Source organism: Chelonoidis abingdonii, chromosome 3 (assembly GCF_003597395.2).
Source record: "Chelonoidis abingdonii isolate Lonesome George chromosome 3, CheloAbing_2.0, whole genome shotgun sequence".
In the NCBI taxonomy this organism is placed as follows: Eukaryota; Metazoa; Chordata; order Testudines; family Testudinidae; genus Chelonoidis; species Chelonoidis abingdonii.
Genome location: NC_133771.1, coordinates 123660174 through 123687920, shown reverse-complemented (window position 1 = coordinate 123687920; position 27747 = coordinate 123660174). Strand labels below are relative to the sequence as shown.

Below are 27747 nucleotides of genomic sequence, written 5' to 3'. Positions count from 1 at the left end.
GAGGGGAGAAATCCACCAACTAACAATGGTCTCACTAGACCTTCACCTAACGGAGCACAAATGTTGTAAAGAAATAGTGTTTTGCTAATTCCCCCAGTATGTGTTTTCTTGGGAAAGTTACACATTCCTAAACATTGCCAGGTTATGTGTTTACTAAATGAAATAATTAGGCAGAATTAAAAACAAAAGCATACATTGCTATGAACTCTTTCTTTTAGTAATTTAGTTTTCTCCTTTTTATTCCACCAAATCTAAAGGAAAGACAACTATGAAGTCCTTTCAATAGCAGTAAGATGAGCAAACTTTCAGCAACAGGTGCAATGGATGAACCACCCCAAAAATACACCAGCACCCATTGCATCCGCATACACTTATACATGCAAAAGTCTGTTGGTCCCCCCAAATGTGAAGCACTTCTTTATCTGCAGCTGAAAATCCAGCTCCTAGAAAGCCCGATTTAAGGAAATGCGGCCTAAAATCTGGTAATCCAGGCTCATACCATCATGCAAGCTCTGATTTTAAGCCTTTTCATCTAAGTCATCCTTTATCTGCGAGTTAATCAAATCCACACAAACTGTTTTCATAATTTAAGAATTACTTTTATCCGCTATTCAGAATTATTGTTGAGAATCTTGAATCTAAAATTGTTTCTCACAAACTGTCCTTATTTTCATTGACCATGGGCACACATACAAGTTTGTTAGCATAGTGTTGCCCATTAGTACTATTCTGGGAGACATTTATTTTGCATTCAGAAAAAAGGAAGGGGAAGCATTTAGTTCTAAGGGGAAAGAAAACAGCTATGTAGACTTTGGAAACATGTGTAAGAAAAAATGTTAAGCCAATTAACTGAACGTTGGATTCACTAAACTTGAGTGTATCTTTTTTCTGTGTCCTTGTGTGTATATGTGTGTGTGTGTGTGTGTATATATACACACACACACACACACACAGAGAATACGTTCATATAAATAAATAGCCTTTGGTATTTTATATAGCTATAGATATAAATATAGATACCAAGATATCAAGGGCTATTAATCTCCCGAATACACACACACACACTTTCTGAGGGAAGAAAAAAAAAAACCTCTTGGGCTTACAAAATCTCATAGAAAGACCCCACTCATGTCTCTAGTAGGTGATACTAGAAGTGACACTTGTATGGATTCAGATTTATAAAATCCAAAAGATTATGAGAAATTATTAAAATTACTGATGTAAAAAGGAGCTTCAAACTGTGATCTCTATGAAGCTGATTTTAAGAATGAAACCAACCTGCAAGTTAGGCCATAAAACAATAGCATAGCCTTTTCCACAGTGGGTTAGGCTGTGAGAGCTATTGCTACAATGATCTTCAGTAATACTTCTGTTTACCCAGCTAGTACGAAGGATTATGGAGATGAGTTCACAAGAGTTGACCCTCCAGGTTTATTAAATATTCAATAAATAGTCTGTATGCATGCTGGGTATTAAATAAAAAATGGAAAATGCTGCTGACTACCATATGTTGAATACTTCAAATAATACTGGAGTAGCACTATTTATTTTTTAATAATTTTATCAGCTATCACAACACAAAAACATGCAACAAGGACATTACCATAAGTCTTATTATCATAAATGTGTAGATACTTTTTAAGTGTTAAAATTTAGGATTATTTTTTTTTTGGTTGGGCTAATTTTGTTTACGGTATTCCTTATAAACTTGTAGAAGTCATTGCATCCTCTCTTGATTGTTTCACTTTGGTAGTAATATTACTGCTATTTTCTCACCTGCAGTGGTATCACAGCATGTGGGGTTTCAGCAGCAGGGGACTCTTCATTGTCATGATTTACCCCTAATGTTCCTACAATCTCTTCCCCCTCCCTTATCTATTCTCTCTTCTCAGCTAGCTTGCTATAGCCTACACACAATCTGCCTTGCCTAAAATCATCTGCTACTAGCATTCAATTAAGAACTGTGATCAACACCATAAGGTACATCGACCAATAAGCGCTAGGATGCACCCCAACCAGTTTGCAGAATAGCTCTGGAGTGTTCGCTGGAACATGTATCCAGTATGCCATGGATACACTTACAATTGAACACAGGGTGAAACAGCTGTTGAATAAACTGCTTTCTGCTTGGGGTGCATTGTGAATAAGGGCCATGAACAAATGAGTTAACAAATAGATTGCAAATCAGATAATGGCTACCAGTACTTAACTGTTAAGACCTGTGAATTTCAAATTTATGGAACATGATCATGAACAAACATTCAGTCAACTGCAATTTTAAAAGTCACTAGAACACTACCTTCTGCTTTTCCAACTTGGCTCTCCTATATAAAATTTCCCTGAGTAAACGAAAGGAAGTAACACTATCAAACAGCCCCATGTTCCATCCTCAGAGTTTCAGGAATATGGGATAGTTGTTGAACTGGTGGATCTGAATCATAGAACTCCCAAATCTCAGGCAGGAAATTACCCTCTTCTGTGACACTGGATCCACCAGTCTAAATTGATGCGACCTATATAACAAAACTGCATCAAACTACACACCTTCAGTCCAAATGCAGCATCCTCCGAGGCCAAGACTTCAACCTGAAATTATAAGGAGAAAAATCATTTCAAATTTAGCCACTATCAGAAACCTTCCCTGAGCACAGCACCAGAATCCAGGCCAAATGAATATCCAGAAAGTGGGGGCCCTTGTGTAGTCTACCACATGGAAACCTAAATAGGGAATTGGCCATGCCAAACTATCAACCAATCACAAAAATCCTCAGAGGAGAAAGAGGGAGCTCCACAATCATTCTTTAAGACCTACACACAAAGTAGGTTACCTGCCTAAGCCATGCCAGACCACAATTTTCCAGTGCCACACACTTTATTGTAATACAGTTGGAACCATGTTTTCCAACGGAGGTTGAGTCACAGGAAGAAGTTTCCTGTGAACATTCAGAATCACCCGGCAGTGTAATTATCTGACACAGCAGATCAGAATGATCTAAAGTCCTACCCCGTTTCACTCCTCCCCACTAGGACTAATACTCTTGCAACATCGCAAAATGGAAAAACTGCAACTGGATAGCAGGCAGCATAAAGTCTCACTTATAGACCCCTGTCCTGTCTTGGGCAGAGTGGATTCTTCTGAAACTCTGGAATTGAGAGAATAAGATCTCTCCTGGCAAAGACTGTTTTCTGCCTGACTGCAAGGTTTGGGAGCTCAAGGGACATAGGCTTGTTAAGTGCCAAAAGTGATATTACTTTAGTGGTTGCCTTGCAGCTTACAGGTCTAGGAGTTGGGAACCTATTAATCTGGACAGAGAGCTGAGGAAATGGAAAAACAGGCACAGTACCTGATTTTCCATTGAAAATGTCAGCTTCTTGTAAATATTTCACATTTTAGCACTTTTACACTGAGAATCTCAAAGTGCTCTTATAAATTCTAATTAATTAAGCTCACAATACCCTTCTGAGGTTGGGAAGAGTCCTCATCCCATTTTACATAGAGGAAAAAGAGGCAAAGAAAATTTAAGTGATTTGCCTATGTTCAGGCACCAAGTCAGTAGCAGAGCCAGGAACAGAAATTATGATTCCTACCCTTAGTCCCTGCCTCCTTTAAACACTAGAAAACACTTCCTTCCTTTGATCTACATTTTATTTTAAAATGCTAATACTGCATTATAATTTATACAACTAGTATAACTAGAACTAATGTATCTAATCTACACTTTAACGTAAAAAAGGGAAAGAAGGATTTCAAGCAAATCAAGAAAAGAAATGAATGGCAAGTTTCAGCCTGGAGCAAATTTGAATGCCTGAGTTATAAACCTCTGAAAAAGACATTTTATAATGGAAAGGCTGACAAACTAACAACAATGGCAGCACCTTAACATATTTGTGTCATGATCTAACAAAAAAGAACCTCTATTCATTCTGTACATAAAAAGGGGAAGGGGCGCTCCAATGGACCCTAGGATGGAGAAGAGAGCACGTGTCACATGCCCCTCAATTGTAACCTGTCCAGCTGATTAAGGAATGGCCCTGACAGACTCCCAAGCGGGATCCTGAGAGGGATGCGAAGCAGACGGGGAACAGAGTCAGAAAAATCCACATAAATAAAATCAATCTAATACTGATAATTATGAGCTCTTAATACTCAAAGGGCTTTATAAATACTAAATAATCAATTCTGGTGGGGTTGCTAAATATCCATACTACAGTTTGCAGAAACTGACACACAGGGTTAACTGACTTGCCCACGGCTACATAAGGACTAAGTATTAGATGCAGGATTAGAACTAAGCATCACGCTCAGACCCCTACAATTCATATGGCTCAACACTAAAGTGATATTTAAAGTATAACCTCTCTCTCTCTCCCTCTCCCCTTCCCCTTTAAGGGAAAAAGAGAATGTTCTTGATGTCACAGTTTCAAAACATACATTTACAAAACCTCAGTTCCAGTTTCACTTTCCCCTACGAATCATGGAATCAAAGATTCCATGGCAACAAATTGTGACATCCCAAACAATAAAAGCAAGTTTAAGACATACTGTACTTTCTCTTTAAAAATGGAAATATTTCCTATATAAAAGTCTTACAAACACAATTCAAAACCCCAGAATGTAGCTATCACATTGGTTGGAGATTCTAATTACAAACGTTACCGGAATAGCCGTGATAATGTCATTTCTATTTTTCCAGCAAGGATCAAAGAGGCACTGTCAAGCTCTTAGATCTTGGACTTTTAAACCTATTCTGTGATATAATATTTTATTTCATCTTGAAGACAGTCCAATAAAATATCAATCTGAATTCTTTGTTAGTATTGCATTTTTAAAATGCACGCTGTACTCTGTTCGGTTTATTTTTCACCACTTTGTACAAAGATTTATTTAGGATATATCAGAGATGAGGGACTGCAAATGCTGTAGGTTAAATTCTGTACAATATTCAAGCAAGATACAGAGTTATGTGAGATTTCCCCATGCTTCTTTTCTGAAAAAGCATTACAGCCCAGCATGGGAGGAATCCCCCTCTAGTGGGAATGAGAGGGTACTTCAATCACCATGCACATTGTTCAGGTAAAAAATTAGTGAATTTCTCTCTCTAAGAATCAAGCAAAGGGCACCTCTGTTTGTAACCTTCTAAGAATACATCACCTGGTTTACACTTAACAAAAAGTGGATAACTGGGTTCATTATTACCTCTAGGCAACTAGGCATTAATTAATAGTTATTTGTGAGAGTTAAACCATTTGTAATTCTAGTTGATTGTTCTGGTTATTTACAGATTTTAACATATTACCTTTCTAGTTTTAAAGAAAGGGAAAAGCTCGCTGTGAATAATTCAGTACCTCACTGAAGAAAAGCAGACTTGGTTCTCAAATGCACCACTGTTGGTTTCATGTGTCCTTAATAGTATCTCTCCTGCAGGCGTTCCATTGAAACCTTGCTGAATACCCCCTCCATCTCATTTTGCCTGCGTTTTTTCACTCCTCACAGTGCAAAATAGCCAAAAGTAACTACATCACCCATATTATAAATAAATTACAAAAGAAAACACATATATACACATGTATATATGTACACACAAACTCCATCCATTGTTCAACAGTGACTCCTCCAAATGATCTGAAGTGTTTCTAAGGCCTTGTCTACACTATGATGGTGGGAGGAGAAGAGATCGATCTAAGTTACTCAACTTCAACTATGTGAATAATGTAGCTGAAATTGACGTAAGTAGATCTATTTACCGTGGGGTCCACACTATGCTACATCAATGAGAGACGCTCTCCCATCGACTCTCCTTGTGCTTCTCATTCAGGTGGAGTACAGGAGTCGACAAGAGAGCGATCTGCGGTCGATTTAGCGGGTCTTCACTAGACCCGCTAAATCAACTGCCGATGCATCGATCCCTGTGCGTAGATCTCCCAGTAAGTGTAGACAAGCCCTAAATCTTTCCTTATTTGATAGTATGTGTGTGTGCATATGAATGAACTATATTCTATAGCCAGATCAGATTAGATTAGCACTATTGCTTACATGGTGTTCTAAGTCATAACTGAAGAATACTGTAGTATTGCTTGTTTTTTGTTTGTTTTTTTCAATTAAAGAAAGACTATTCAGAAACTCCTGAGGCCAGCCAGAGAAGTCCCTGTTGAACAATATGTGGCACTCCCACAAGTGGCTGATGCAGTAGCCCAGCAGACCCTTCTACCTCAGGGAGTGAGACTTAAATATATTTGTTTTGCTTCTAAATAAGAGATTCATACAGTACATTCCAAACTCTAGAAACAATATAGCATCACAAACAACAAAAGACTTACTGTAAAGTATGCAGAAAGAGTATATAATTTTCAGCTCCTGCTCAAAGAGCCAAGAGTTGTAACATACACCAAAATCATCAGGAGTTATGCTGGATAATACCTTTCTCAAGCAGACAGGGAAACATTTAGATGATATAAGGAAATTATTACAATTTGGCCAAATCCTTGTCCTTGCTCAGAGTTTACTCAACTCCTCTTGGGTTCAGCGGGAGTATATATGAGAAAATATTGGCTGAAACTTAAGGGGGATCGAAGAATGTGGTAAGAAAAACCAACAACAATCAGCACCACTTTACATCTGATGTGTTATCCAGACAAAGCAGAATGAAGATTCTGTAGCAAAATATTTAAGATGTAAAGACAAAATAACCTAGTCATACAAAAGAGATGGATTGTAGCACTTCTCTTCCTCTCATGGAGGCCCAATATGAGCAACAATAGTCCCTTCCTGATTCATTAAGATTCCAAAATAATATTCTGTTATTGCTAATGCTTAGCAAGATTATTTTATCTACAATTAACTACTCAGGTGAAAACTCCTAATATATATAAACTGAACATCATTCTCAGACCAAGGGGTCTCCAAACATTATCTGCTGGAACTCCACAAGCAGGAGTGGAAGGCTATGTCTATTTGCATAAAATGGAGTAGACTGCTGCCACTCTGATGAAGGTGAAGCACTCCATGCTGGCTCCTACAGTTTTTATAGGCCACACAATAGAATTCTGTGGGTTAAATTTGCCCGCACATTCTTTCTTTCTATTATCATCTGTTGGACAACTGTGCTAGGGAACTTAGAAGGTATTAATTTTTACCATTTGCCTACTTATTAAAAAGGCTGGCTTCTGGGACTTTTAAACTATGTTCGAAAAAAATAAAAATAAAAATTAAAGAAACATTTTAATAATCATTTATTATGATGCTTTTGTCTTCAGTCTTCGTTGAGAAGTTCAATCAGAATAGAAAGGGGCTGTTTTCTCCTCTGGTTCCCCTCCATGATAACAATATCAGAACACAATGGGAAATATGCATAGTCTGTCCTGCATTACTGTCAGACTGTCTTCCCCTTTTTGAGGTCCATCTCATGTTTGGTGGGACCAAGCAAACTAAATGAGGCTGAGTAGTGTAATTTGGTGCTAGTTCTGGCCAATTAGAAGATGCTGGGTTTGCTGCTAATGGAGGGGATATACTCTGGATTGATTATTTAGCATGGAAGGCCATGTTAAAGCAGGTACTCCAAAGTAACTATTACCATGTCTGGCTTCTCTAGAAAGTCTCCCATTCTCTGTTAAACATGAATGTTGCTATGGTCATTCATACTTTCAGAAGCACACACTAGTTATTTGTAATTCCCTCTTACTTGAGCTTCCCTTGAAATTGACCCAGAAACTTCAACAGTTGTAGGATATGACTGCCTGTTTGCTTCTTGGTACAGGGACAGTGGATTAGTGAGTACCCTCTGTGATCTGCACTACCTTTTGGTGAACCTTCAAGGACTTAGTGAAGGTATATAAAGCTCTTAATGATCTATGACTGAGATACTGGAGTGACCATCAATTACCATATACCCCACAAAGGCAGCTGAGATCACCTGGGATTTCCCTGCTCTCCATCCCAGGGTTTTACTCGGATTGCGTTGGTCAAGGCCTCTTTGGTTCAGGGAATGCCATCTATGGAACTCCCATATCCCCTTAATTATGATGTCTCTTTGTAGCTGAATAGAAAGCTTGTTGTAAGGGCTTTCCATTCAGATCAGAACAGCTTTGATTTTGTCCTCCACTTTTTCTCAGACCTTACTTTTGCCTATTTCTTTGTTATATCAGAGCCATTTCCCCACCCGCCAGGTCACGAGGTTCAACAATAATTAAAATTAGTGTTCTAATTTGTGCAGCATGACAGATATTTAACAATAGATGCCCCCAAAATACTAAGCTAAATAATAAAATTAACTTATTTTAAAATAATACAGTAGCTTTGTGTTCTTTTTATGTTAAAAGGGATTGGAAATATTTTCAAGAAATCATGTCTGCATCTCACAGTTGCTTATTAATTCTACTCATTCTCCTTATTAGCATGTACAGACAACACAGCAGCTCAAGGACACAGCTTGCTGAAATAGCTCTGTACTTGGTTAGCCAGAATTACAGAAAAAACATGACGACGCCTCATATTGTTAAATGCTATTTAGTAGAATAGACCTGCCCAGTTCATATTTAAAAACAACTTTAAAAATATCACAACAACTTTGGGAATCTAATTTACAGGAAAAAATGCACTCAGAGCTTTAATGATGTTCATAATACATGCTCTTGGACATGATTTTGACTAACCCACTGTTTTAGTCTCCCACTGCAAACATTTTGAAAATGCTAGGAACAAGGCCAATCCCTAAGAAGCAAAAAGAGATTAGACTCTGGATATTGACTAAGTAAAAGTGGTAATCATCAACCTGGTGGGATACCATAGCCTATTGCAGAACAACATATAGTGGGAACGATTCAAGGAAAGGATAGAGAGTTTTAGGTTACGAAGCAATGTGAGAGTTCCCCCACCCCACAAGGACAAAGACAGACAGATCTATTTAGACCAGTTATCAAGGTATAGCTATCAGGAATTCTGACTAAACGGACATTTGGGATTTCTGTTCATTTCTGCCTAAGGTGAATAGCTCCAGCATTTTACTGGAAGATGAAATACGAGAAACATTATATATAAGCATGTTATTCTGTTCCTGTAACACACACACTGGGGTTCAAATTCTACCTCACTGCTTCCTGACTGGCTCTCTAGGAAGCCAGTCCTGTTTACACTGTATACACATATACAGAGACTTGCGGATTCTGATTAGTTTTTCACTTTGTTTCTCTCCATTTGGGGGGACGGACCCTCTCTCTGCTGGTGTAAATTGGTGTAACTCCCCTGAAGTCTGGCCTTTTGGTATTTATTTGTTTGGTGTTGTAGAGATCAAAATGACTGGTGTACTGAGCCAGAACCTAGAATAGCAGCTATTCTATTTACCTTACAAACATCTCTTATGCGGAGAGTGGAGAGTATTATAAGTACAATATCCAAGCCTTTCATACTCAGACATTCTGACAGGTAGGTTCTCTTGAAGAGGTGCTGTTCGACCCTGCCACACATACGGTGGCAATTACTTAATGAAAAGCCTTTACTTACTCTAGGTAGTGCACATACATTTTTTTCTTGTCCATTTATACTCATTATTCCTCTTGGTTGGCAGACATGGTATTTTCCTCTTAATTCAGTGTCCCTGCACCTGTACCTCCTAACATCTGGTCTACTGAACTTTTCACACTGGGAATCTAGGGCCCATCAACCACATTTACAACACAAATATCCCCATGCCTCAAATGCACATTTTTACAAGCTTGCCAGCCTCTCATTTACTTGCGCCCAATGCAAAGGGTGGAAAAAAGTACTTTAATTGCTAAATATTCTCTCCCTCCTCCTCCCCCCCCGCCACTTTCCCACCCGTCCTTACTTTTAATTATTGTACAGGTAACTCTTAGGAATGAAAGAGGCAAGACAATCCGAGCTAAAACTGTACTTCTCAAACAACCTAATAACCTAAAATTAAATGCAGTCAGACAATTTACAGCAAAACTTAAAGATAAATGACCAAGGACAAACCTGCACAGAAACACAATGTTTAAATTTCAGCTTTATGCCATGCTGTCAGCAACTTTTTACGCCATTTTGTTTAATTGAGCCAATATACAGCCAATATCAAAGATGCTGAGTTATTTTGTGCTGAAGATATTATAGGCATATTAGGCAGAGGTGGCAAACACAGAAAGGATCTGTCAAAGGTAACAGACGTATCAAGGGCATGAAGCACTGTGAAGAAGGCGTTAATTACTTATGCCGAGAAAGAAAAGGTGTTTCAAAAGCAGAAATTGTTTTCAAAAGATTCAACAAATCCCTATTGTGCTGGGAAGAAAAAGCTTCCTGCTTCTCAGACAACACTTAGTTAAATCTCATTATTTTGAGTATGAGAGCTTAAAAAAAAAGTTTGAAGGCAGTTGTGTATGTGTGTAGGGCATTCCTTCATTCCTTCCCCCCTCCCTCTCTTATGAGAATCTCTTTTTTGAAATCTGCTTCACAGAATTACTTTTAATTTTAGAACCTTTATCAAAAGGTATCTCTTAATATCTTCAAATTATAAATGACATTCTTTATTCCTAGTTTTAAATCATATCATTTTGGAATGGGTACTTTGCATCCTTATGGATGGAAGGAGACTGAAGAGAAAGAGGGAGCATATATGTTTTTTGGAAATTTAGGACGAACTCTAGAGTAGTTTCCCCTTTTGCTATAAAAGTTATATTTTACAGTTAGTCTGCCTCTGGAGAACCTCAATGCTTCATGAGTAAACATCAATAAGCAAAACTGGAGACAGAGAGACAAATTTCCTATCATAAGATCTGCCTTACACAAGGCTTAATAACTTAAGAATTTTTTCTAAGATTACATAGGTCTCTGTTCCCCACAATCTAATTCTGATTCAGGAGACAAAACTGTCGTCTTCTTTATAGCATGCCATCTCTACCCTTCCCTCCTACCTCTTCCTCCCCACTTCTGTGGAATCCCCTAGGTCAGAAGTTTCTAAAGCGTGATTGGCGGAGAGCTGGTTGGTCACATGCTGCAGATTCTCCTCATTTCCAAAGGAGAGAAACTGACCAGACAGAAGAAGAGATGAAATGACATTCTCTGCTTTTGATCATCAACAACTTTGGTTGTTTTTTCCCCAAAAAGGTCAATATATGTATCGCTCTAACGACAGTTAAAACTATTAAACACATGCCTTATATTACATTTTAATGCAAGCAAGAGCTGTAGCTGCACAGGGACATTAGGTGATCACAAGTGAGGAAGTGGTCTATGCAATTATACAAAGAGACTTCACAGTATCTCTATTACAATATGGCCCACACAGTATGAAAAAGTTAAAGACCCCCATCATCCCTCCTTTCGTATACCAATATCGTACCGCACACAAAAACAGGGCTACTAATGACAACATTTGGGAAACACAGCTGGACATTACCCAGGATTGTCAGATGACAGTACAGAGGTGGAAGGGACAGTTTCCATGACAAAATAACACATATGCTGCTAAATAGTCTTGAAAGATACGATAATTTCCCGCATGGTTAGACATACATGTGCTAACTCTGCTTCAGCTAGTGCCTAAAAGCGTAGCCACGGCGGCATAGGCGGTGGTTCAGGCCAGCTGCCTGAGTACAATCCATACTTGGAATTACACCTCTTATCTACTGTATAGGAGAAACTTCTGAGTGATGTTCTGTACATCAAAACTTGAAAGGGTAAATTAGTGGAGTGCATCTTTGCTAAACTAAATTATTTTCCTTTGTTAACAGTTGAGTTTTTTCTTTTTGCCGGGGTACAAAGATTGATTAATACTCTGATTGGATAAACTGCCCTGAAAAATTAGTCAGATGTAACAGGAAGCCAGTTTTTGACCCATCTGATACCAGGATTTAAAGGTTTCGTGGGAGGGAACAAGTGCACTGCTCACTACCATAACTCCTCCACACATTTTTAGCTGGCAGCGCCAAGAGAATCGTGGATCTGAAGGGAGAAAAAAGGTCTCCGCAGCCCAATCAAGCTTAGTGCTGAGCCACTGTCACCATAACCACCATGCAAGCCACAGCCACCATCACCCGTATCACATATTTAACACTGGTAGTCACTTCACATTCTAAACAGGCTCCATAATGTTGAACATCTGGATAAAAAAATACAGGAATATGGAATAATTTGTGCCTTCATTTCACTCAACAGCTCTTAATGGGAGTAGAATTAAAACAATACAAAAATGGCCTCCAAAAATGTACATTCCCCGATTTACTACACAAAACCTGAATTGGCATACACTAATCAGACAGATACTCAAATGTCTAACTTGCTTACACAAATACGGGTTTTTGCACACGAAGGTGGGAGTATGCGGTTCTGCAGGCCACACTTGAAAATTTAGCTGTAACAGTACATCTTTAAAAACAGGAAAATTCAGAGGCAAATTTTGCTATCAGTTATTTCAGTGGAGATATTCCTCACTTCTACCAGTGTGACTGAGTGCAGAATTTTGCCTACATACTTCAGTGATACACTAAATATGAAGATATCTGGAGTTCATAAAGCAAACAATTACTATAAAAATGTTTGTGGCATTTTTAATATTTGAATGACATATTACAAAATGTAAATGCTCTTTTATTATAAAATTGAAATTTCTTTCCACAAACAGGAAAAGAATAATACTCATGGAGACAGGGAAAACAGAAAGGAAGAAGTAGCTTGCTGTAATTCCTCTGTCTTACAATTTTTTGTTCTGCATTGTGTTTTATGACTGTCTTTTGAGTTTTGTTCCAGATATATAGAGGTACTCCCAGATAAATACAGGGTACACATTAGTATTTTTCTCAAGCTACAGTATGTGAACTTTAAAGTAACTCCTTCTTCATGTATTTTTATTATTCCAGGTCAGAGAAAATCAGCAAAAAAATACCAACCACTAATCATTTACTGTCTCATGTAATTTGTTTTTTTAAAAGTAACATTACTTGATGTCTCTTCAATCTCCCGCCAAAAACCTTAACAAGGCCTCAAGCAAATAAGAACTCCAGAAGTACACTAAATAAAATAAAACCCCAAAATTCACATTCAGGCATGAGAACCTACACAAACTCAAACTAAAGCTCTAGTGAATATTTCAGTAGAGATTTCTTCATCTGTCTTCATCATCTAATTTCCATGTGTGTGTAAAAGCGCACACATACACATAATGCACACACACTTTGCATAGAGAAAACATATGCAGATAAAAAATGTATGTGAGTTAAAATTCTTTCCATAACTTTTCTTTAGCGACCAAACCCCAGAACTGGCTCCGTTTTCTAATTAGGAAGGCAGCACCAATTATATACACTGGGCTGGGAACACTGGAGACAGCTTACACCATGAAGCTCGTTTTACATGGAATGTAAGGGAAGACTCGGAACAGCAATCTCAAAGGTGAAAGGCTAGAGCTTTAATCTTTAAACCACCCAACTCTGGCAGATTCTTTCAACACTGTTGTGTTTTGTGGAGTCCATTTCATTTCTGCACACGTTTTCACAAAAGGTGTTTCTTTCAAATGAAGTATGTATGGTTAAACCTAAAAGGAAGCCAGTCGTTGACAGTTTTTGCTGTAGTTCATTTGTTATGTTTTGCTAAGGGTTTACAAACAGATGTCCCAATGCATCTCCATTGAATGCAATTTTAGTCTAGACAGGGGAAATCCAAGCTACTGCTGCCCAAACAACATAAACACAGGAAGATTTTAAATCAATCATTTCATTAATAGGAACACATCTAATAATATAAAGGGAGGGTGTTTTGGAAGCAAGCCTACTTCAGAGCCTGAAACAGTCTAATTGCATGGTATTGTTCTTGTGCTAGGCAGGGCTATGGAACGATAAGGCTCACAAACCAGATTTTGGTGCTGTGGTGGATTACAATAAAATTAGCCTTGTTTCTCTAATATAAGAGGCTTTCAAGATCAGTGACAACTTCGCATTAAATAGTAAACAGACTAAAATGTCTTATGCAGCAAAGGTATTCATCTCTGCTTTGGTACATTCAGGTCAGTGCCCACGCAAGTATATTTCTAGAATGACCATTACTTTAGTTTTCCTTAAAATTGTTTTATTTGAGAAACAGGGTCAAGTACAGCTGCTATTAACATCCTCCGTATTCATCCCTATGCTCCTGAGTCCTAGCCTGCTGTCTGTTCCCCAAACCTATAAAAGTCTATGGAAGATGGTTTTATGCCAGTCAACTCCATGCCTTTTGGGTTTTTAAACAGTAGGTTTCTCTTTGTTTGAGTGGCAAGTTGTTTTTTATGTTACTTATTTTGTTTATTTGTATTCTGTGAACAACAGATGTGCCTTCTTCAATAAGCTCAGTGTACAACAGTCATTTCAGACCAACTGTTACCAGTGGGTGTCAGTGTAACAGTAGAATGATATGATGGGGGAGAAAAGGGAGGAGAAAAGAGTAAAAAATCCACACATTAAATCTAATTTTTTAGATTCAACATGTACATATAAATTGAAGATAGAAATGTGTTTCTTCTCAGCAGCACTCTAATCCATTGTCAATATGCTCTGAAAAGTTGTTGAAGCATCTTTTAATCTAACACACATATTTGTGTTACTATGTCCAGAGGATCTGGTTTCAAATTTAATTTCCCAGCTTAGATATACTGATATATATATATCACATATATAGATATATGCCATGCACAGTATTAAGTTTCTTCTATAACGCATTTCCAAAAGGAGAGAAGGTGAGGTTGTCTCTTTAATTCAGATTTCATAGTGAGGAGTTAAGAGGCTCTGCGGACCCCAACTTATTAACCTGTGCCATTTTAACTAGTATTACCCAAGAGGTTCAGAAATCTAAAAATAGAGACTAATCTTTGCAGACTGACAGCAGCTAATCAGTAGCTGCCCTGGCACAACTCCTACTCTTTACAAGCTAAGTAAAAAACATTATAGATAGATAGATAGATAGATGTTCTGTAATTTGTTTTGTGCTCATCTCTTCTGGAAAAGAAAACAAAAGATGTAATTTTAGGTTGCTTTCAGCTTCAAATGAAACTTCTGGGCTTCCTTGGCAGAAAGCAATGGCTTTCTGAAAACAAGAAATACTTGCACATCTATCAAATCCCGCTGTCAAAGTGATAAAATCCTTTACTTTTACTTACGATAAAAATAAACAAGCATAAAAACATCTATCCCAGTTTCAACTCTGTGTAATTAGATGCATAAGAGATATGTGTTTGAAGTTTTACATATGTAACTTTGGTCTTTCGAGATTTTATTAGAACATAAAAAAAGACAAGATCTCATACACATTCACTGCTTCTCCCCAAGCATGTAACAAATTTGTATATGTGGACACATTTCTTGCCCTATTGCTTCTCAACTTCCAGTCCTCTGTAATAAGCTGGCGCAAGTCCATATTACAACAAAATATTACACGCCTATATACTCTGATCTGTTATTAATGGAAATAAAATTACAGCTAGGTGCCATGAAAAAGTCTCCCAATCCAGAGCACAGCTAAATACTAGGTGATAAGCAGTTCTAGCTGGAGCAATGAACAACTGAACTGTGCTATAAAAGTGAAAAAGACAATCAACATCCTTTATAACTAAATTGTAACTAAGTACTGGACTGTATTTGGTCCTTTTGAAACACCTTATGGTATCTAGAATGCACAGTATTAAAAAAAAGAGGGGATATCCTTCTGTGTTTAAATGGTTGCGGGCAGAAGTGCAGGAAATATTAAAACAACATTAAATAATCCTATTGCTAAGAGAGGGATATAAACAGCAGTGGGTAAAAAGAGAGAAAAAATAAACTTTGCAGGCTTAGCCTGTATTCTGCTTTAAACACAAAAAAATGCCCTGTGTCGGTTTTCCCGCCAGTCAAGGTTGATGAGCCTGCATTTGGCTCTGACTAGCAGCTATTAAACAAATGGAACCAAAGTGCCTAAGCAGTAACTGCCATCCTGCGCTCTGCTCCCACAGCTGCTCTGGAGCCTAGAAAAGAGCCAATGGCAGGAAGTGTGCCCATCCCCCACAGCAGATCAACCAGACCTGTTTTTGTCTGCTTCAGCAGTAGCACTCCAACCCTCTTAGCTTCCTCCCTCAGCCCCCACCCCCCTCAGCCTTATTTTCCATCCCTTTTCAACCATCATCCACTCATTTTAATTACGCAGAACAAGTTGCAACTCATCCAGCCTGGAAGTTATATTAAAAAATGGGGGGAGGCGGACAGAGAGAGATGGCAGGAGAGACAAAAGCAATGGAGGGTGGAGTTGTGCCTCCTTGCCTTGCACTATGTTTTAATGCAACATTTTATTTTAGGCCAGCAGAAACTTTTTTCTTTGACCTATGCCTCTCGCTCTCTGTTTCCAAGCAGGAGCAGAAAATGAAACAACTTTAGTGCCTGCATCCACAATGCACCATAAAAGATCTACCCAACAAGGATCAGAACTCCCAAAGCTGCCACTCCCTGGTGCCCAGTGTCAGGCTGGCACATGGCTTGGCTGTTTGGGGTGGGCTAGTCTCCCGAAGGGAAGTTTTCATATTTGGTTGGCTGCCGGTTTGGCAGGGGTGATGAACTCACTCTAATCCAATAAGCAACAATAATAATTAAGAAAGAAAAGTGAAGGGGGGGAGGGCAGCGGCAGGCCTTGAAGAAAGGAGATATGGCCTTCCATTTGCATTGGCCCCATCCTCTGAGGGGAGGGTGTTTGCCCTCAGCACGCAATCCTTCGCAGCATTTATATGGATTTACAAAGGCACATCTGTGCGTGTTGCAGGGCCAGCCTGACGTGTTTTCTGCTAGCAGCAGCTGCGGTTTCTGAGGAAACAAGGCTGATTTTCTAGTCAGGCTGGAAGATTTTTTTTTTTTCCAAGAGCCTACGTGCGGGGGAGGGGAAGAAGGGAAAGAAAAGGGAGGGGAGGGAAAAAGAGCAGCAATAAAAACCTCCAGAGCTCAGAAGGGGGAGGGGAAGAGTAGAAGAAGAGCCTGCCGGGAATTTTCTTGTGCTTTCTTTCTCAACATATCTTTTCTGTGTTGCAATCTTTACTTTAAGTTTGTTTTTTTTTAACTAACCTTTGTAGTTTGGTTGCTGCTGCTGCGTTTGTGTGTGTGAGTGCTGCAGTTGGGGTTCATAACTGCAAGGGGGTGTCTCACATCACATGCCAAAAAACCCTTTCAATCCTGCCAAGTTTTTTTTAAAAAAAGCTTAACTGTCTAGTCGACTCACTTTTTTGCTCCTTTAAATGGATTTTCACATTTTTCCTGTAAATTTCCCCTGATGTTTCTCAATCACTTTGTGACTGGGTCAGTCACTTGAAAGGTGAATGGTTAATTTAATACATTCCAATTATTTTAATACACTAGCAGGTCGGGTACATGAAACCATTTTGCAAGGGATGAGCGCCTTTGGGGAGGTGGCTGTTCTTTCCCTGCTTCATATTTCCAGAGTCCTTTCTCAAAACCAGTCCCCGGCATCCAATAAAAATAGATAAATTCTCATGCTGATGAATGATTAACTCTGAAGCTAACATACAGGCCAGCATGGAAAGAGGAGAAGGGGGAGGAGAGAGAGCAAAACAGAGAGACATACACAGATCCACATGCACAGGGAGAGAAAAGGGGCCCTATCAGGGAGGCTCCAGTTCAACAACAAACTAATGCTGTTTTCATTTCTGAAGCATGTTCTTTTTTTCTTCTTGTGTAAAAATTAGTTTAGCGCTTTCAAACCCCCCCCCCCCCAAAACCTTGATTTTTTTTGGCGGGGGTGGGGGGGGGAATGTTTTCTGGCAAGGGGGAAAGAAGGAGAGACAAAGAGGGAGGAACCAAGTAGCATGAACAGGGACAACTCTTTGCTGATACCATTAAATTAAAACCAAACAAACATGGAAACTAAAAATTATTCATTACTTAATTCTAAGGTGTGCATCAGTGGGTATTTGGGGGTGGATGGGATAAGAGGTAACACATATTTGCGCTTTGTAGCTGGTCTTATGCTGAAAATGTCAAAACTTTAAAACTTGAGTATTTTTTAAATATTGAAATATTCTTCTGTGCCAATATTGCAAGATAAATTAATTGGTCTGATGTTTATGATTCAAAAATACAGCAGACAAGCAAGAAACGAATTGGAAACATAAAAGGCAATAATAAACATTTTCAACTTGACCGCCTAAAATTAAGCACCTAAATTCATATTTAGGCACTTTAAAAGTAACCTGATTTCTTGAGGTGTTGAGCACTCACATACCCAGTGAGCTTCAACACCTCAGAGAATCAGACCACTTATTTAGGCACCTAAATATAGATTTTTATGTCTAATTTTAATCAGCTAGATTTGAAAATGTTAGCCAAATACCTTTACAATGAAGGTTCCATCCAAATAACTTCAAAATTATTGATTAAATATGAGAACGGTATGAAGGGTCAGAATATATTTATTGGATGAGGAAATCTACTGCCATTGCAGCTAACTCATAGAAAACAATGCATACATATATGACATCTGTTATTCATACTGGTACCACTTATTGCACTGGAAGTATTTAGTGTAAAAAAAAAACATTTGCAGATTGTCAGGTTTGACCCATCACATCTTTCTACATGAATCAGACTGCACTGGTTTCCAGTAGAAAGACTACATTTAAGGAAAAAATCGCCTCTGATTAAAAAAAAGAAAAGGAGAGCCAGACAGGACTCTACATATACAAATATACACATATACACAGAAAATTTCACTTAAATATTATTTCTAACTTTACAAGCAATGAAATGCTATTTTCTCCACCATTTAAAATTATTCACTTGTAAGACTCACACTTCATTTGGTTTTTCTAAATGTTTATGGCCACACTGTGTCTGGCCCATGAGACGGGGAAGACCCAACCTCCCCAGGGTCCAGGAACAATCATTTCCTTTCAATTCCCAGTGTAAAGACTACTAGCTTCTAAGTACTACTGCTGACACTAGAATCAGTATTGTCAACTGCAAACATTCAAAAATGGGTTAAACTCATGAGTTTTATTTTAAATAATTATTTTTGGGTCTTGTTATTCGCCTTCTGGTTTTTTGAGCCTTTAGGGTACACTCCAGTCACATTTTCAAGCCCTCTCCCCCAACCCCCAACAATTGGGACTAAAAAAGGTACTTTTTATGAAAAGAGATAGTCTCTTTTAATCACATGGCTCCAGGAGCTGGAGTTATAAAAAACTCCAGCAAGACTAGTGGGAGGAGAGGCATGCTAAGTGTGGGGATACAGCATGTACTGCTGAGGAGATTCTGGGGCTACGTCTACCCTACAGGATAATTCCGAATTACATTAAACCGGTTTTATAAAACAGATATTATAAATTCGATTTCACGCGGCCACACTAGGCACAGTAATTCGGTGGCGTGCGTCCATGGTCCAAGGCTAGCATCGATTTCTGGAGCGTTGCATTGTAGGTAGCTATTCCATAGCTATCCCATAGTTCCCACAGTCTCCCCTGCCCCTTGGAATTCTGTGTTGAATCATTGTCGCGGGTGGTTCTGGGTAAATGTCGTCAGTCATTCCTTCCTCCGGGAAAACAACAGCAGACAATCCTTTCACACCCTTTTTCCCTGGATTGCCCTGGCAGACGCCATAGCACGGTAACCATGGAGCCCGTTCAGCTTTATTTTACAGTCACCATATGTGTACTGGATGCCGTGGACAGAGGCGATACTCCAGCGCTACACAGCAGCATTCATTTGCTTTTGCATGATAGCAGAGATGGTTACCAGTCGTTCTGTACCGTCTACTGCTGGAGTAAACTGGCAATGAGATGACGGTTATCTCTCCCCCTTTGTACTGTCTACTGCTATTATGAGTGCCCTGGCTGAGATCGGCCGGGCGCAAAAGCAAACTGGGAATGACCCCGAGTCAATCCTCCTTTATGTTTCTAAAATAGAGTCAGTCCTGCCTAGAATATGGACAAGTTACTAGAGGACCAGTGTATCACAGAGCACAGCTGCTCCGTGTCAATTTCACAGGGGTGCCCCTTCAACACCCCACCCGTTGCTCCCTCCCCCCCAACCTTCCTGGCTACCGTGCAGTGTCCCCCCACCCCATTTGTGTCATGAAGTTATAAAGAATGCAGAATAAGAAACACTGGTTTTGAGTGACATAAATGAGGGGAGCAGCCTCCCAGTGCTATGATATCAGCAGTACAGAATCTTTTCTTTACACATGAAAGGGAGGCTGATTGAAGCTCAGCCCCCCAGTTGTTATGATGAGACGGTACCAGCCGTTCGTAACATCTAGTGGAGTGACCAGAATCTTCTGTTCTGTTTTTAGCAGGCGCCCCCGGGCTGCCTCATCTCAGCCAACATGTTAGATATTGAACGTTATCAAGCATTGGCGCTCGGGTTCATAAGGCCGTTACCATCCTACTGCACCGTCTGCCACCGGAGAGGGGAGAAGCGAATACTGTGCTTCACCTGCTGCAGCATAGGTCTACCAGCAGCATTCAGTAGACAAGGGTGATATTTAAGAAGTCAAGAAATGATTTCTTTCCTTTTCTTTCACGTGGTGGTGGGGGGTAAACTGAGGAGCTATTCCTGAACCACGCCGGACAATGTGTTTGAACCGACAGGCACTGGAGCTCAGCCAAGAAGCAAATAGTTTCGAGATGCTGTGGACTGTGGATAGCTGAGTCTCATACCCCCTCCTCCATTAGCGTCCATTTGAGTCTCTGCTTGCCGTTATGCTTGTCACGCAGCACTGTGCGCCTGGAGATTTTTTCAACGCTTTGGCATTTCGTCTTCCGTACGGAGCTCTGATCGCACAGATTTGTCTCCCCATACAGCGATCAGATCCACTATTCTCCCGTACGTCGCATGTGAAGCTCTTTTGGATTGGGACTGCATCGCCCACCCGTGCTGATCAAGCTCCATGCTGGGCAACGAAATATAATTCAAAGAGTCGCAGGGGCTTGTCCTGTGTATCGCTGCCACTGCGTCCGAGTTCAGATTGCTGTCCACAGCGGTCAGTGGTGCACTGTGGGATACCTCCCGGAGGCCAATAATGTCGATTTCCGTCCACACTAACAGTATTCCAAGGTAATACTATCGATTTTAGCGTTACTCCTCTCGTTTTGTAGGAGTACAGAAATCGATTTAAAGAGCCCTTTAAAGTGATTTAAAGAGCACTGTAGTGTGGACGGGTACAGCGTTAAATCGATTTAACGCTGTTAAAATCGATTTAACGGCGTAGTGTGGACCAGGCCTGGGAAGCACTGCAGCATATAGGGCTGTCTGCCATAATTTAGTGGCCACCAAGGTTGCCAGGTAAAATCTTAGTGAAGACAAGGTAATCTGTAATTTTCACATGAGATAACATGTTGAGTTAAGACTATGAAGGAGCATAGAATTTGCCTTGACCCGCTAACTTGTGTGAAAACTACAACTTGCCTTTGCTTCACTAGGCTCTTAACTTGTACTAGTTAACTTGATAAGAACACAACCGAATACAAGTTACAACACAGAATCTCACCCATTGTATTGGCCTATGGTACAATAACACCAGGAGCTTCCACAGGAGTGGTGAAATAGTGTCACTATTTGGCTCTTATTTAAAAAAAAATATTAAGGCTATGTTATTGCATATATAATACAAAATATCACAAGCACATTTTGTGTAATTACAGTATTTAGTGTGAAGATGTACCTGAATGAATTGTTGCTTCAGAGCATCTGTAGCTAAACAATTCAAATAGTACCAGAACCAATGTCATGAGTCAAACATTTTACAGTAAGCAAAACAACTTTATCCACATTTGAAATCCAGTATTTTAAAGGCTGCAAACCATAGCATTTTGAATGTCATACTTCTTTCCTTTCAAAGGCATGAGGGTAAAAGGAAAGTCTACCACTGTTAACTTAGGAGGGAGCATTTGCCATAATATTATGGTGGTTGGTCTATTCAGAGCAGCTGTACTATGCATTCAAAGACACACAACTATTTAACTAGTTTAGTCCATGACGTACAAAAATCTCATCTTAAAGCATCAGATTTCCAAGATTTCTACTGAACTTTCTTAGTAAGATGTGTAAGTCTCCTTTTAAGGTAATATATCACCAAAACATCTGAATGACTGACAACATTTTATCCCCTATCAAAAAAAAATTGTTTTCTGGCAATCTCAGAATTTTGAGAGAGAAAAATAAATGGGTTTCTCAATCCTACCCTTTGAGAGAGTTCATTATATCAACAACAAGCGACAGAGAGTCCTGTGGTACCTTATAGACTAACAGACATATTGGTGCATAAGCTTTCGTGGGTGAATACCCACTTCGTCAGGTCATGCATCTGATGAAGTGGGTATTCACCCACGAAAGCTTATGCTCCAATACATCCATTAGTCTATCAGATGCCACAGAACTCTTTGTCACTTTTTACAGATCCAGACTAACCTGGCTACCCCTCTGATACTTTACATGATATCAGTGGTGAAATTGCTATTAGAGGTTAAGAAAGGTTGCTATTGCCTTCCTCCATCCCCAAACACAATCTTTTGCAAACAAAAATATATTGTAAAACTTTTTTTTAATCAAGGGGAGCTATAACAGTGACATAACCTAACAACTCAAATGTAAAACAGACAGGACAAAAGGGTTTCCCTAGCTCTCTGAGATCTGTTTCATTTTAGGATGCTTGCTAAGAATTAAGACAATGAGTTTAAACTAATCTCCTTACAAAGGCGTAAACTAACAATTGGACTGTACAGATAGATTTCCTTGGTTAACATGAGTTCTATTCAACAAGCTCTTTGATACAGGAGCCAAATACAGGTCAGCTCTCCTCTGGAAACTGTTAGTCCAAGTTTGGTAACCCGGGACTATCAGGCTGCTGTTTCCATGCCTATTCAGATTGGATGAGTATATTTCTTACATTTTTTGGTGCAATGCTTTAACAGACACCGCTGTTTAAAGCAGCTGGTTGGAGGGTGGCAGGAAGAAGGGAGGGGGAGAGGGAGAGAGAGACCTTGTTATATGAGATACTTAATTGCCCTGTTTCTGATCCTGAATACTGTATCCTTAAATGGAAAATTACCTGTGTTCCATAAGGTATTGTAATTTATCTATTTTCACAAAATGGGTCTGACCAACACACGTCTTTGGACACCAAGTTTTTGTAATCCCAAATCTGAGCTCACTCTGAACGCACATCATAATGAATGTTTACATTCTTAACATAATGGCTAATAAATATGGCTTCTCTTCATTTAAATGAAAATTTCTTGTTCCTACATCTACCCTTTGGTTAATTTGATGTACAAAACCCCTCTTCTATGGAACTAAAATTGAATTGATGTTCTATATATTTCAGCCCCTCAGTAACAACTATGGTACTGCAAAAAACACCCGGACCACCGTGCCACAGTAACAAAACCTCAAATGGCCAGAATGAGGCCCATGAAGTTCTACAATGCAACCACTGACATCTTTATTAATGAATTGCAACCAGCGGACAATGCTCCATCCTGACCTAAGTGGGCTGCACCTCCATGTATTAAAGATGCAATGGCTTCAGCAATCTGCTCCATTTTATAAAAACTTGATGCATGCATTGAGGTCATGGTAAACAGCCAACACAGTTCTGAGTTTGGCAAAATTTATTTTTCCTGGTCTTAACCTAAATATTTGTAAAAACAATTCTTGTTGCAAAAATACATGAAGACGCATTTCTAATTAATCTATTCCTTATACCAGGAACCAACATATTTTAGAGTTATGAAAAGTAATTTCCAATGACTATTCAGGAAAGCAAAACTGTTATGGTTAAAGTTATGTGGATTTTTAAAACAAGACACAATATATGAGATGTCGTTAAATCCTTTAAGACTTTGATTGCTACTATATTTTTGGTATATATTAAATTTATGAAATACAGTTTTATAAAATAGGACAAAACTGAATTCAACCTGTTCTCCTCAACTCTCCACCCACACATGCATCCCTGCCTGTAGGCTGACATTTTCCACAGGCAGTCCAGCAGGCCAGGCCCACAGAAGATGCCATCTTTACCCTTCAGCTTGAACACTGGGCTTCAGGTGTAAAGGAGAAAGAAAAACAGGGAAGAAAAAGAGATCTATAGTTTTGCAGATGAAACACTGATCCGATCTGCTTCAAACCATCAGCATCTCAATTTTCATTTAACACATATATTCGAGCTGGTGCACTCACGCCACAAGCAGGCAGCACCTAATCAGATACTTCACTAATATGAGGAAAGAAAAATAATGAAAAACAGCTCCTTCACATCCTAATCAATGGCATTTGGGAGAAAAAGTACTCCCATAAGCAGAACTAGGCTAAAAGTTTTATGCCTGGTCATTTAAGACAAAAATAAAAATATGCATTTCTGTAAATGTTTTCTATCTAACCAATCGCTGCCCCGCCTTCCCCTCCCCCCGCTCCTGTTGAGGGAACAAGGTTAAAACTTGAAGTATATATTAAAAAGACAGCGCTAAATAGAGAGGTCTGCTTTTCAGAATTTGTGAGAGTCCAGACACTCTGTGGGGTATGTAGCAAAGCAGCAAATGTTATAATTTGAGGATACGGACAGTTTACTTAGGTTCCCTTTAGCAGGAACTTGTTTGCATAGTGTAGATATTTTACACAAGAGGACCTGGCCAGCTGGCAAGAAAACTGGAGACAGTAGTCACCCAGTTATTGCAAATAATTGGATAATTTTGTCTCTCTGTGGAATTTCTAATATCACCATTCTGAATTTCATACATCAATGCTCCCTTCCTCCCAAAGTCCTAATTAACAGTGTCCCCAAAATACTTTAATCTTCTATCCATCATATGTCTGAAAACCTCCCTGGATCACCTACTTTTTTGCTTAAAGTAACAACAAAATCAATTATTTAGGTCTAATTTCTACAAACATTGACTACAGATAGTAGTGATTAGTATCATGAGTAGCTACATTGATTTCAATGGAACTAATCACTAGAATAAGCACTATGATCAGTAGCAAGTGTTTGTAGGATTGAGCCGTTGTGAGGAAAATCTTTTTTAAAAATTCCAGATATCTCCTGTGTAGACAGGTGCACTTGAGACCATATTATGGTTTACCTGTCACCATTCCCTAAAATCACAGAAGAAAGTCCAACTGTCCTTAGTCACAATCTTTTTGCGCAAGAAATTTTGTTCCACAATAGGATAATTTTCACTATAATTTAAAACACTGTAAGAAGAAAAACTAACATTACCTCTCCTCCTCCACCCAGCAAAATACCCCAACCAAACAAGTTCTATAGTTGTGCTGTATCAGCATATAGACAAGAAAATGAAAGGAGTGGAAAGGCAAGCTTATAGAAATACATATAAAGAGAAAGTCAGATCATAAATGGCATTTTAGCCTTGGGGCCTTCTTCAGGCTGTGGAAAAAACAGAGAACAATTAACAGCTAACATGTTCGCGCTCAGTTGTGTGTGGTGGGATATTATAGATCATAATCTATAGATTTCCTGAACCAACAAAATATTAAAATTATTTTTTAACATGCAGAAAGAGAGTGGGATATGGGGGAAGGAATATGAATGATTGCTTTTTTCCCCATGGCCTATGGGAAAACTGTACTGATTATTTTTCATAGAAAAAAAAACAAAAGAAACTGTGCTTAGTCTTCCACCACTGAGGATTAGCTGTTCAGAGAAAAGATTTTTCATTTTCACACATGCACACGCTTACACACACACTTGGTTTAGATAAATTTGCACAAGCTGCTTTGACTAAACTGACAGGAAGCCTGACTGCATCTGAAATACATGGTTATTCTCACAGACAAGAGGGTGATACTGCATGCATGTTGTTCAGAATTAGACAGCAGTTTAGGACTTTACATTGATCAGGGAACAGTAGCCTTGTCGTTATTCATCACTTTCAATAATCAAACAAATATTGTGACTGAGGTAATAAAATACAATGCATAGGCAGGTATGTGTGGAAGAGGAAAAAGGAGATGGTTTGATTCTGCATATCCTCTGTGTTCTAGCCAATGCAGACCATTTAAATCCTAGAGTGGGTATTGGACATTTTAAGGAGATCTGCTCATATAGCTCTTATATTTCACTTCACGCTAAAGCACAATTTATCTTCTGTTCCACCCTTCCCCGATTTCCCTTTTAATCAGAGCTGCCAAAAATCAGAACAGTTAGATTTTATTATGACATCTTTTCGGAAGTTCCCTGTGAATTATGACTGAAAAATACTATATTACTGTGAAACCAGAGCTTATGAGCAGATTATTTCACTCACCATGGCTCACTTTGCTTTTAATACTTAATTTTTCATTACTAAATGTAGTTAAGTTTCTGCAGTGATCGATTTGTTTTTAGAAATTAGTTACAACCTTATAAATACATTTCTGTAACGTCGTCACAAGGAGAAGGCGGATCCATGCTCAGTCCTCCAACTGTAGCCTAGCGGAGCAAGAGTGCCTCATGTCACCTCTAAGAATAGCTCTGAGGGGCTCCAGCAGAAACTGAGTCCAGTTCTCCTCTATTTGTGGAAAAGTTCCAGTGACATCAAGTGTTGGGAGAGAGAGAAAGAGAATCTTTGAGGATCCAAGTTCAGCTCTGATGACCTCTTCAGGACAGGGGGAAACTGCATTTCAAAGGAAACTTTAGTAGGTTGATCTTGTTGCTTTATATGTGGTGCACGCATTGTATTGCACATTGCAAATAAGCATACACCTTTGTTAGAAAGATCCAGTATGAGAAGAAATGCTGCAATATGTGCCTGTAAGAACACTGAACCCTTTAGCTATCACATCCATTCGAAACTGTTCATTGTTCTATATTTCTGACCTTCCCCATTTAACAGATGCTGTGTAAATGTGCTTCATTTAAAATATATATATTCCTTTTGCACTTTAAGAAAGGATATAGTTCAGTTGTCTCATGCAAATTGTGTCCAGAAAGCACTTAGAGTGTATTACATAACACTTAAAAATACACACCTATTGTATTGTACATCAGAAAAAAGATGGTTACTCACCTTTGTAACTGTTGTTCTTCGAGATGTGTTGCTCATATCCATTCCAGTCAGTTAGGTGTGCGCGCACCGCGTGCACGTTCGTCGGAGAAACTTTTACCCTAGCAACACTCGGTGGGCCAGCAGGTCGCCCCATGGTCGACCATGGAGTTGCCCAGCGACTGAATGACCCGCACCGGGTGCCGGGGGTTGAGGCAGCTCAGATCTCTGTAAGAGCGATGAGGTCCCGCGCCATGGAGAAGGTCTCCGGTGTGGACGGATATGACGAGCTCTACCACAGCATGGGCCAGGAGCTGGTCGGCACCGGACTCGACGGCTCCTGAGAGGCCGGATCAGCGGTGCAGGAGCAGGCGTGCCGCGGCAGTTGGCGTGCGGGCGGTCCGACTGGAGCTGCGCTCAACTGCGGTGTAGCTGAAGGTACGCAGGAGCCTTGTGTTTCTTGCTCCCGGGATAGTGAGTGCGCCGGCGGAGGACTGGGCCGGGTGCAGTGGTCCGAGAGCGTCTCGCTGGCTGCAGGAACAGCACGAAGCACTTTTCCCGGTGCTGGAGACGGTGCCGGATGGAGGAGTTAGAGCCTCCATCAAAAGTGTTTAGCGACGAGTCCCTCCTTTTTGGTCCGGGGCTTGAACGCCTTACAAATACGGCACTTGTCCGACAGAGGCCCTCGCTGAGGCACTTTAAACAGGAGTCGTGCGGGTCTCCTGTGGGCATCGGCCGACCGCAGTCGCACAGGCTTGAGCCGCGTGAACGACCGCATTGGCCT

General features: G+C 39.6%; 1 protein-coding gene across 17 annotated transcripts in view; it reads right to left on the bottom strand.

The window, feature by feature from the left end:
- ARID1B (AT-rich interaction domain 1B) overlaps window positions 1-27747 on the bottom strand; it is a 446074-nt gene that overhangs the window by 205115 nt on the left and 213212 nt on the right. For 11 of the 17 annotated variants that reach the window (XM_032799678.2, XM_032799682.2, XM_032799685.2 and 8 more), the window contains one exon: window positions 2545-2586. The exons of the other annotated variants lie outside the window; for them this stretch is intronic. In XM_032799678.2, the coding sequence (XP_032655569.1) occupies window positions 2545-2586 (42 nt within the window). The remainder of the gene's footprint in view (window positions 1-2544; window positions 2587-27747) is intronic. 17 annotated transcript variants of the gene reach the window in all.